The sequence below is a fragment of the Hoplias malabaricus genome, chromosome X2 (genome assembly GCF_029633855.1).
Source record: "Hoplias malabaricus isolate fHopMal1 chromosome X2, fHopMal1.hap1, whole genome shotgun sequence".
Lineage (NCBI taxonomy): Eukaryota > Metazoa > Chordata > Actinopteri > Characiformes > Erythrinidae > Hoplias > Hoplias malabaricus.
The window spans coordinates 21807084-21819323 of NC_089819.1; the positions used below are offsets into that span (position 1 = coordinate 21807084).

Sequence of the window (12240 nt, forward strand, 5' to 3'; positions counted from 1 at the left end):
CGTGGGTTTCCTCCGGGTGACTGTCTGTGAGAAGTGTGGTGTGTTCTCCCTGTGTCCGCGTGGGTTTCCTCCGGGTGACTGTCTGTGAGGAGTGTGGTGTGTTCTCCCTGTGTCTGCGTGGGTTTCCTCCGGGTGACTGTCTGTGAGAAGTGTGGTGTGTTCTCCCTGTGTCTGCGTGGGTTTCCTTTGGGTGACTGTCTGTGAGGAGTGTGGTGTGTTCTCCCTGTGTCTGCGTGGGTTTCCTCCGGGTGACTGTCTGTGAGGAGTGTGGTGTTCTCTCCCTGTGTCCGCGTGGGTTTCCTCCGGGTGACTGTCTGTGAGAAGTGTGGTGTGTTCTCCCTGTGTCCGCGTGGGTTTCCTCCGGGTGCTCCAGTTTCCTCCCACAGTCCAAAAACACACGTTGGTAGGTTGATTGGCGACTCAAAACTGTCCATAGCTGTGTGTGTGTTTCTCTCTCTCCCTGTGGAGGACTGGCACCCTCTCCAGGGTGTATTCCCGCCTTGTGCCCAGTAATTCAGGAGAGGCTCTGGACCCACCATGACCTGGAACTGGAGAAGTGGTTTCAGATAATTAATTAATGATTGTTGTATTGGCCCGTTTATTATAACATTTAAAATGTCATGATGATTACAAAATACATCTGCAATGTTTTCCCACTGCTGTACTCTACAAATAAGAACAAAGCATTTACAAACAAGCTTTTTTTATATATATATTCTTTTCTCATCACAAATAATGTAGTTTCTTTAAAAACAGGCCTGTTCTATTTCCTCGTTAGTTGTTTTGTTATGTAACTTATTTATTTAAATAACAGGGAAAGCACACATTAATCAACATCATATTTTCATAATGGGCGGCACGGTGGCGCAGCAGGTAGTGTTGCAGTCACACAGCTCCAGGGGCCTGGAGGTTGTGGGTTCGTTTCCCGCTCCGGGTGACTGTCTGTGAGGAGTTGGTGTGTTCTCCCCGTGTCCGTGTGGGTTTCCTCCGGGTGCTCCGGTTCCTCCCACAGTCCAAAAACACACGTTGCAGGTGGATTGGCGACTCGAAAGTGTCCATAGGTGTGCGTGCGTGTGTGAGTGAATGTGTGTGTGTCTGTGTTGCCCTGTGAAGGACTGGCGTCCCCTCCAGGGTGTATTCCCGCCTTGCGCCCAATGATTCCAGGTAGGCTCTGGACCCCCCGCGACCCTAAATTGGATAAGCGGTTACAGATAATGGATGGATAATGGATATTTTCATAATGAAATGTTCCAGATTTAGTTGAATGCCTAATTTTCATCTGTACCCAGCTAGGTTTTACGTCAGCTGCCACAGCGTGGAGCCCTTGGTCTCTTTACTTAGAACTGTTTCCACTTCAACAAATAATGCATGTGTTGTGTGTGTGTGTTTATACAGTGTACTCACCTCAGGTGTCTCACATGTCAGAAAACAATCAGCTTGAATTTCAATCTATCAACAACTAATACAGCTTTAAAGCTTCAACAAAGCATTCAAACGCACATCAATAAGCCAGTCATTTGAAATAAGATACATTTGAACATATTCGTAGTGATTTGCATTAATTCTTCCTTTACTTGGTTTAGCTTTTATCACATATTTGTGTTAGTTTAAACAAGGTTCATGTTTGATGTATTTGTCTGATATGACATTGATTGTAGCAGGCTTTATTTGACGTATACATTCATTCATTATCTGTTCAGGGTCGCAGTGGGTCCAGAGCCTAGCTTGAATCATTGGGCGCAAGGCGGGAATACACCCTAGAGGGGGCGCCAGTCCTTCACAGGGCAACACAGACACACACACACTCACACTATGGACACTTTTTGAATCCACTGACCAACGTGTGTTTTTGGACTGTGGGAGGAAACTGGAGCACCTGGAGGAACCCCACACAGGGAGAACACACCACACTCCTCACAGTCAGTCACCCAGAGCGGGATCTTGAACCAACAACCTCCAAGTCCCAGGAGCTGTGTGACTGCGACACTACCTGCTGTACCACCGTGCCGCCCTTGACGTATACAGCTTAAGAGTATATTTACATCATGGTGCATGAACATGCACAAACACACGTTCACTAGGGACAGTAACTGGGGCGCACACAAACGGAGGGGTCCCAGTGCCTGGAGAGTACCTGGGTTGAGGGAGGACACAGTGCTGCTTCTGCAATTCTCTCTAGTTTCTGCACTGTTCCAGCTGCTCCTGTATGTTTTTTATTACTTCTCATCACTATGGAAAGCCATACAGTTTTACTGCACACTCCAGTAAATCATTTTAAAACAAAAAAGTGTCTTTTAGCAGAATTTTCAAAAGTAAAGTCTCTATTAAATTAGTTTTTAAATGACTACATTTTTATGCTTTATAAATCTACAAAAAAAGCATTCAAATACTGAAGTACAATGATAAGATCCGGAGCTGGACACAGTTTAACATTCTTAGTCATGTCTCCAAGTGTCTGCTTACAGACCAAGCGTTAATTATTCATCCCTTAATCTCAGCCCCTTCAAAAGAAGGCAAAGAGGTTGATTCAAAGCCTCAAACCATTTCCACCAAATAATTAGACCACCTTAAGAGCAGATGAAGTGGAATGCTTTAGTTAGGTAAAGGATTACATCAAGTTTACTGTCCACAAGAAGCAGTGATAGGCTTATCTTCTGAGTGTTTCAATGTCCCTGTTGAAGGGACGTTAATTGATCACACTTGGTGACGTGTGATCAAGGGTGTGTTTCAGTCCTCTATAGAGACAGCCTCATTGATCTTAGATGAATTGCACAAGGCCTCATAAACATAACTCAATCACATCCATGGTCCATGTTTTTAACAGTTCTCATAATATTCACTCAGTCCACTGAAGGGCCTTTATGAAAAACACAACCCCTTTAAAAGAGTCTGTACCTTTCTGGGTGGTTTATAAATGATGATTTAGCTGATCTCGTACTGAATGAAAAAGAAACAATGTTAGAGCAGGACTTGGGAGAAGTTGTTAAGACGATATCAATCAGGGAAGAAGTCTCTGAAGGATCTGCTGATTGATGCAGTCCTGCTCGTGTTTACATACACAAAGAGAAGTGAAGTATGACCAACAATGCATATGATGCAAAAAAATGTACAGAGACCTTTGTTTTTATGACTTTCTTTAGCTGTGTTTTATTTTTTTTACCAAGTCATCCCTTGTGATTTGTTCTAGGGGCTTTTAGGTCACTTATTTTCTTGGCTGCGTTATCAGAGATTTACACTTTAACTTGTGTTTCCTTTCATTCTCAGCAGCACTGTATAAGACGAGTCCAGAGATTCACACACAACAGTGCAGATAAACAACCTGTCAAAATAAACCTTCATTTAAATTGAATAATACATCTAAATAAACAAATAAAAAGAAATGCTTTATTGACTTTATTGAAGGCAACAAATATATATATATATATATTACAAAAGTTTTTAATTGTTTATTTATTTATTTATTCTTTCTTCTAGGGTCTAATTGTTGTTTTTTTGCACTGATGTATATGATAAAGTATAACCCAGTAAACAAGAAACGTCCCTGGACATTCAAAATAGGTCTAAAAGTAGTCTGTCCCTCAAGGACATATTTTAAACGTCAGTGGACGTCCAAAATCCATCTTAATAAGTTAGTTAAGTGGTGACCAATCGATAACGTCAGTGGACGTCCAAAACGCGTTTTAAACAAGTAATTTATTTCGGGGCCAATTAATAACGTCAATGGACGTCCAAAATACGTCTAATAGTCGTCTTTTCAATGTCTGTGTTTGAACGTCTTTTCAACTTTCATTTTCAACCTTAAGAGAACGTTGATTAGACGGCAGTCATTACGTTATTTCAACGTTGAATCAACGGCTAATTGTTTACTGGGAAGGACTCTTCATGTATTATGTCTCTGAGGTCCACAAAACGTTTATAGAAGACCCTGCTCTTCCAAAGTGAAAAACATAATATAAAGAGACATGTTATTGGGTTAGAAACTGAATGAAAGAATCACTTTGTCATTCACTGTGATCCGATCAGTGTTAAAGTAAACATCCTGATAGCAAGGAGACGGCGGACCACGGTTCGTGACTGAGGGCAAAGTTGCAGGTCCAGTGGGTTTTTTTTGCACAGCGTTTTCTGGGCGGACCACTGGTGATTAAACAGAATTTTAGAGAAAAATTTCCATTCACAGTCCAATTTATAATTTTTCCCTTCATTAGGTTCCTTATTCTTTATAAATTAGATTAGTAAATAGTGTTAATTTTAAGCTTAATCAACCTCAGGCTTATACTCATTATTATATCTCTTATAGTTGTTGATAATATTTGTATTAGTGTGTTTTCCAGAATAAAAGTCTCTGTGAACGTAGAATCTGTTTGAGGAGATTATAAATGAGTGATATCCGGTACAGGAGAGTAATCTGAGTGGTCCCATGGTGGACCAGCAGTGGTCTACAGTCAGTGGTGTGACAGTGGACCGATATACGCTCGCTGTTTGGGCAGCTGCAGTTTTAACTGAGCACCTTGAGGGATATATTTGAGAAAAAGATAAATAACGTAAACAAGCCTGTAAAGGATGAATGAATGAATGAATGAAACTATTAAAGAAAACATTTTTTTCAAAACTGCATTGAGAAAAACAAGCATTTACCTTTGAAAAAAAGAAAACCCACTCAGATTTAATGTCTCATTTAAATATGTCTCTGACAATAGCAAACCTAATAATAAGAGTATAACAAAGTTGGGCTTTCATCATAGTAACAGTAAAGGAATATGGACAAAAACACACTTTTTATTATATTAGTATTATTTACAGGAAATTACTGGAACAGCACACATTTCAGAGGAGTGTCTGTTGAGAAAGAGATAGTTATTTATTTATTTTATAACATAGAATAACCTTAACTGCAAGTTCTGTAGATTAGGTTTTTTTTATTTTTACTTTATTTTATTTTTTTGGTAGAATGCTTTACTTTTATTAAAATGTCTTTTAACTTTACAGGTATATAACTAATATCAGTGAGAGAAATAAACACTGGACGACGTCAAAAAAATAGTGAACACAGTTTAAACGATTTCAACAGAGAAGCTTAAGCCTTGTTTCATAGTGGTTTATATAAAAAGAAATACAACGAAGTCCCATAAACATCTGCTGGGAAGCAGTCACGTGCCTCCGGATCACATGCTCTGGGATGAGTTCACGTATAGAGAATGCCTGAGCCAATCAGAGCGCGCTAATTTGCATATGGCGATACCGTATATAAAAGTGCGGCTGGTTGTTTGTGGGACTACTTCTCTCTGAATATTTTACAGTGGGTGAGTGGGGATGCTTTTAAATATTTATTAACCTGCTTTTATTACCTGCATTGTTTTCTTTTATATTTGCTGCAGTGTTTAATGCATCTTTGTGTATCGGATGGGTTGTTTTTCTGGTGCTACTTAAATCTGTATGTTTTTTTTCGGTCGGAACCGTTAGTACTTTGTGTCCATTCTGAAGTGTACTCGGTTTGTTCAAATACGTTGTACATGCCGCGTTATAAAGTCAGGGCTGTGTTCAGAGGCTCGTTCTTATCTTTCTGTAAACGAGTTTGAAGGAAAATAACGAGGGGATAGAGAGGAACAGGACAGCTGGGGGGATGCTAAGTTATTCCACAAAGCAGGATTTCTCAGTTCAGCCAAATAACTTCAGCCCAAAGGTAAAAAAAGATGGGTGAAATTCCTACTGGACAATGCTCAGTTTTGGTATCAGTTTATTTAGATAACGGATAAATCCTGCTTTGTGGAGTACTCTTGTGGTGTAATGCTGGGCCATTATTTAGGGACTAAAGTAAAGGGAAAACAAGTAGCTACGTGGTCTGTAATGACCTGTACGAACGCAAGACCTACGTTTTTACAGCCTTCGGTTAAACACAGAAGGGGTTTAATGTCACTAGATATCTTTCCTTTTCGATTTCCGCGGCCTGCTTCGGTTCCTGTTTCGTTTTCCTGGGAAAAGGGCTCGGAATCCCGACCCGGTGTCGCAGTCTGCGGCAGAGACAAAGCACAGAGCGTTGTTGTAAACAAGTCCACCCCGTTCCCGGGCCTCACTGAGGCGGTTGGACCGTTAAATGTTGCGTGAGAGTCCTCTGAAATATAAATGATTCTGAAATCGTCGGAAAGCAGCGGTTTGTTTACTGGGAGTGTGTTTGTTTACGACGCGCTTCGTTCTTTTCTGAGAAGCCGGTCAAACCAACTGTTTTTACTCAGCGCTCAACGCCCTTTTCGCTCTACTCCGAGCCATATTTCGAAATAATAACAAGACCCAATCGATGAACAATTTATCAGCAGTGACGCGGTTAAAAAGCCCAACCCCGTTAACGTTATTCAGCGATATACAGCCTCGGCGTTTTCGAAGGAAACAAATCACTCCCTACTTAGTGCACTACACAGGGCATAAAACTAGGGCTCATACTGCCTCAAACCTTGCGCTAAATACTACATAGTGAGTGTTGAAAATAACTAGATTCGTTTTATAAATGTGCCTTGGTCCTTGTGTGTAAAAGCTGTTGTTTTCTAAATTAATATGTGCACTATGTAGGGAGAACGGGGACATTTGGGATTCGCCTTGAGTTGGTGCAAAGATTTTAACAAAATATAAAGTTATTTGGTTAATAAATCACCTAAAATCAGTATTCATCAAAATGGCACATTTTAAAAGATTTTTATTTTCAGAAAATAAAATCCAGTAAAGCTTAAATAGTGGCTTCATTCTAACAAACGCCTCTGACTTCATTAAGTGTGGGCCCTGTCTCCATTTCAAATTTCCCGTCTGTTTGTCCCTTTTAACAACTTTTATAACATTGGACCATTTATGAAGCATATTAAGACATTAGACTGAGCTTAAAATGCGTGTTTTGATTTTTAAGACTATTTAAAAACTTAATTTCTGTGTGTACATGAATGTTTCCCTTACTGGGGGTAAAAATAAGTTTTTAAGACCTTGCTGCCTTTTTATTTCAGTTCTTTCACCATGAGGACGTATCTAGCACTCTTCATTGTTTGCATCGGTGCAGTATTTGCTGCACCAAGTTTGGACCGTGAGCTAGATGAGCACTGGGAACAGTGGAAGAAGTGGCATAGTAAAAATTACCATGAGGTATGTTTTCAGATTACCTTTTTTTATTAATTTAATCAACAACCCAACTTTCTTAACTTTTGTTTTTGTCTATAAAACTATTTTTACTTTGAGAATCACTGACTGAGATTCTTTTATTGCAGAAGGAAGAAGGATGGCGGAGAATGGTTTGGGAGAAGAACTTGAAAAAGATTGAGATGCACAACCTGGAGCACTCACTGGGCGAGCACACTTATCGTCTGGGAATGAACCACTTTGGAGACATGGTAAGAGCGTTGGGAGAGCAGAAGAAGGCTGTTGCTATCTGATCAATCTTTCAAATATGCACCTTGTCTAAAGGCAGTTTTTCAGTGTTGGTGTTTCCTCATTCCCCACAGACCCATGAGGAGTTCAGGCAGCTAATGAACGGATACAAACACAAGAAGGAGAGAAAATTCAGAGGGTCTCTGTTTATGGAGCCCAACTTCCTGGTGGTCCCAAGCCAGTTGGACTGGAGAGAGAAGGGATACGTCACTCCTGTCAAAGACCAGGTAAGACATGCTTGTCTTGGTTCCAGGCTTTCGTTTGACACTCTATAGGTTAAAACAGGTCTGACCACATTGATGTAAAGGCAGGAGGCAAAGACAAAAGGACAAAATGAATCCAGATTTTCCTGTATGCTCCATAAACGCTGAATATCTTTCCTTACAGTTCTGTTGTAATATTCATTGCAGGGAGAATGTGGTTCTTGCTGGGCCTTCAGCACCACAGGAGCCATGGAGGGTCAGGAGTTCAGAAAGACCGGCCAGCTGGTTTCTCTCAGTGAGCAGAACCTGGTGGATTGCTCCCGTCCTGAAGGCAATGAGGGCTGCAATGGAGGACTCATGGACCAGGCGTTCCAGTACATAAAGGACCAAGGAGGCCTGGACTCTGAGGATTCATACCCCTATCTTGGCACAGTGAGTCTACTTACTCCTTTAAAATGGCTTTCTGGTACAGGGTCAGATGAAGGAATGTGTCATTTTAACCCATAGATGTTGGAATGTTTTAAGTCATAATTATATTCTATCTGCATAATGGTTACTAGACCATTTATTGTAGTTACTGAATAAGAAACCTCATGCGTAACTCCGCTCTACAGTTTAAGATGGTTAAATGAGTTTAGAATGAGGTAAAGAGAGGCAGTCGAGTTAATGGTTTTCTGTTTTAACATTTAGCATTTGCCTACTTTTGCTTTTTACTTTGTAATTATTTTTTTTACTTATTTATTTTGCAAATAATGAAGAAATTGTAAGGTTATTTAAGCATGGCTTTTGTCTTTTTTTTTTTTTTTTTTTTTTTTTTTTTTGTTTTAGGACGATCAGCCCTGCCACTATGATCCTCAGAACAGCGCAGCTAATGACACTGGCTTTGTGGACATCCCCAGTGGAAAAGAGCATGCTCTGATGAAGGCTGTAGCTGCAGTCGGCCCAGTGTCCGTGGCCATCGATGCTGGACATGAGTCTTTCCAGTTCTACCAGTCAGGTGAATTAGCGTAAACGTTAACTGAAAACCTTGGGCTAATATCAGTTTCTGTGACAAATAATAGGCAATAACCCTGAAACTGCTAATGTCTGTTGGATATAAATCCTTCCATGTCTATGAATTGTTCATAAAACATGTCTGGTCCTCATCCTCCACAGGAATCTACTACGAGAAGGACTGCAGCAGTGAAGAGTTGGACCATGGCGTTCTAGTGGTTGGTTATGGATTTCAGGGTGAAGATGTGGATGGCAAGAAATACTGGATTGTCAAGAACAGGTATGAGGCGGTTGTGTTCTATACGTTTGACTTCCTCAATGTGATCCAAGATGGCTACCGTAAATGCTGAAGTAATGACATACTCTTACACTTGTGCATGCCTTGGATTTGTTTACAGCTGGAGCGAGAAATGGGGTGACAAAGGATACATCTACATGGCAAAGGACCGGAAAAACCACTGTGGAATCGCTACAGCAGCTAGCTACCCCCTGGTCTAATGAATGTTTCTGTTCTGCAGTATTGGTTTCAGAAGAGCTGTCAGTGTCTCTTTTAGTTTGCTACGCTGTGGCTGTTCTCTGCACAGTTGCTCAGTGAAGTACACTCTATAGCCAGTGCAGTGAATTGTTAGTGACCTGAGATACAGTGTATTACAGCCTGAGTGAGGCTAGAGCAGGATGATTACCTACATGAGGCTATTGTAGGTTTTATGTGGAAAAATAAAAACACTGTTTTAGGGAAATTATGCAATTGTTTTAGTAAGCAAGTGATTTTTATGATTATTATTCCATGTAAATATGTTCTTCATTTTGAAGAGGTGTTACTTGCCAAAATGTAAAGTCTTTGTTTTTTTTCGTTTTTTTTTTCTTCCTACTTTTACAATCTATTAAACCTGTGGAAATGAAGTGTAACCTCTCCGTCTCTTATTATAGTTTCAGTTGTTATTTGTCATGAAGTGGGAAGAGAAGGATTATGAAGATGCAACATTATTTTTGACTACAGTGTTGTGTAATAGTGAAGCTATAAATACCCTATGACACAAGCTTCAAAACAATGTCGTTTGTTTACTACATTACGAAAAACAGGAAATGGTCAGTTAAAAGCTATTTTATTTAATGAAACAAAATCAAATGGGCACCACACTGTTATTCTTAGAACGACTCAAATTTCTTATGTAATCACAAAGCTGATATAGATTCGGGCTTTAACTAGCAATAACATGGAAGAGGGGAACGACTATTGGTGTCTGCTCTATGACATCATAACAGAACCTGTATTTGAAATTATTTTACATATATTCAATCATCTCCCCACTTTATCCTGATCAGTGTTACAGTGGGTCTGCAGCCTACTAGCAATCACTGGATGTACGGCAGGAGAATGTTGGGATCTCACACACATGTAGGCACCAACTTTAGCATTGCAACCTACAAACACTTTGTTTTGCTGGAGGAAATGAGCTCCCATGTGAATTTCAAGCAGAAAGCACCAAACTTCAGCATTGAACCCATGAGCTCATGACCCTGGACCTGTCTGATTGCAGCGCCATTTGTGCTGCCACTAAACGTATATTTTAACAAATTTCTGTGGACCATAAGTAAAATTGCGTATATATTGTTCTTGCGTTTTATATTTTCCCTGGGGGTATGTTACTGTGGACTTGTGGGTTGATAAAATTCTAGACTCAGGTCTGTTTACATTAGCCAAGAGCTGTGACCTATATTCATGTCCTGAGAAGAGAGTACTATAACGTGAAAGACAAGCTGAATTGTTTTGTACAGTGTGTCTCATGTACTCATCTATATTTGTCCTTTAAGTTACTAAGTCAAGCCACAGAAGCCCTCCTTCAGGTTGCAGGGAGCTGTGGGCAGATGATGAAGCTCCAGAAATGTCTGAGGATCCAGTTACTGACAGGAGGAGGTCTGTGTTAACCGGAAGACAACAGGAGAATGGACTTTGCCAGTGACCAATCAGTAACACTCAGCACATAATGTTCACAACAAGCTGGAGACGAAGAGAGAGCGAGAGAGAGAGACAAACATAAACACTATTCTGGAGAGCGGAGAGAGGGAGACAGCCTCAGGGAAGGAATGTGCAAAAATATGGTACAGCTTTGAATAGTTTAAAAGAAAGTAAACCACACAATGAACGCTTTTTTATTTGGTTTTCTCTAAACAGAGCAGAGCCTAAACTGTTTTTCAGAGGCATTACAGTGAAGCACTTTCCATGGGTCACATTATCTTACAGAGTTGGTGTAAAACAACACGTAGAATGGCCTCAGGCTAATCAGCCTTTGTTACTGGATGACACCCCGTATAATGAGCTCATTCAGCTACTTTAAGGTGCACACCCCACACGTTTCATTGTGCACACACAGCTTGTGTATTCTTCATAGAAATCCATTAACAAATGTACAGGGCACTCTGGGGCAGACACACATGAACCTAAGGTCACCATGCCCAATGTCAAGTGCTGACTAGAACACTACAAAGTGCCTTAGCTTAAAGCTTTGAAGCTTATAGTACATGTTATAGTACTATTCAATGCCACTGGGATGAGTTGCAGTCAGGTTTGTGACCCAGAACTAAGCCTACCACATCAGGACGTGGCCTCACAAACGTTTATGTGGCTGAATGCCATCAACACTGTATAGAAATCTTTAAGCATCTAATGTAAAATATTTCTAGAAATATCTTGGGTCTACGACATATGAATTTCTACATTATTTGTTAGCTGTTTCCTGTCTCACGACAAAGACCATTTAAAATTAAAGGCTAAGCACCACTTAATGGACCTCCATGAATATTTCACATTATTTTAGTTACTGACATATATAAGTATGAATTAAAATGAAAATAGCAGCTTAATTTGCTTTAAAACTGACAATTTTATTAAATTGACGGAAAAACCCGAGCTCGCTACGGAAATTCTTGAACACAACCGTGACGTCACTGGTGGACAACAGCTGAACAACGCCGCAGTAAAACACCGTTATGAGTGACTGTTATGACAGTATCTAGCTAGATAAATAACCAACATTATTCATGACAATAGCCTAGCAATAAGCTAAACTCAAATTTAGAGGTACCGTTATTCTTGTAAATGTGATCGAAGTCGAACTCGAATTCATCCGACACTATAAACCTCCGTAATGCAGCTACGTAGCCGAGTATAATCTGAGCCACCGAGTTTAGCAAGTCAAGCTAACGTTAACTAACACCAACTAAAACAGGCGAAGTGAGTGTCCTTACCCTGTTTACCTCCATGTTACAGAGGCTCTTGAACACCTTTCGTTGGTGTCCTTACATGTCCATATTGTTGGAAGAGCGCCAGTGAAATGAGCTACAGATAACGGAGTGAGCGGATGGTCCTTTCCAAAGTGCCCGTTTAAAGTGGACAAATTTAGTCCATTTTCTGGATATTTTGGGATCTTTGGGCCATTTGTGCACAGATGTCCCACTGTACATTGAATGATTGCAGCCAAAAACAACTGGAACTTCTAGAGTTGTTGTCCACCATCTACATCACATGTAAGACGTCTATTAGAGTTGCCCAACACCGTTGGGGGGGCAACGGTCTTTTAAACCTTATTCCTTGAAATAGTAAGAAATAACATGTTTATTGATAGTCAGAAAACAAGTTAGG

The 12240-nt window shown here is 40.4% G+C and overlaps 1 protein-coding gene across 1 annotated transcript; it reads left to right on the forward strand.

The window, feature by feature from the left end:
* The first annotated feature begins 5165 nt into the window (after positions 1 to 5165).
* LOC136676327 (procathepsin L-like) lies at positions 5166 to 9500 on the forward strand. The gene is made up of 8 exons (XM_066653230.1): positions 5166 to 5300; positions 6984 to 7119; positions 7242 to 7364; positions 7476 to 7628; positions 7812 to 8036; positions 8433 to 8601; positions 8760 to 8877; positions 8996 to 9500. Exons 2-8 carry the CDS (start codon positions 6994 to 6996, stop codon positions 9093 to 9095), a joined length of 1014 nt encoding a protein of 337 aa, XP_066509327.1. The 5' UTR covers positions 5166 to 5300; positions 6984 to 6993; the 3' UTR covers positions 9096 to 9500.
* Positions 9501 to 12240: the final 2740 nt, after the last annotated feature.

Bases quoted from the DNA above. Each gene is read 5' to 3' on its own strand.
- LOC136676327 (XM_066653230.1), top strand. From the start codon at position 6,994: ATGAGGACGTATCTAGCACTCTTCATTGTTTGCATCGGTGCAGTATTT. The intron at 7,365-7,475 runs GTAAGAGCGTTG...CATTCCCCACAG, and splicing joins TGAACCACTTTGGAGACATG to ACCCATGAGGAGTTCAGGCA. The intron at 8,602-8,759 runs GTGAATTAGCGT...CATCCTCCACAG, and splicing joins TTTCCAGTTCTACCAGTCAG to GAATCTACTACGAGAAGGAC.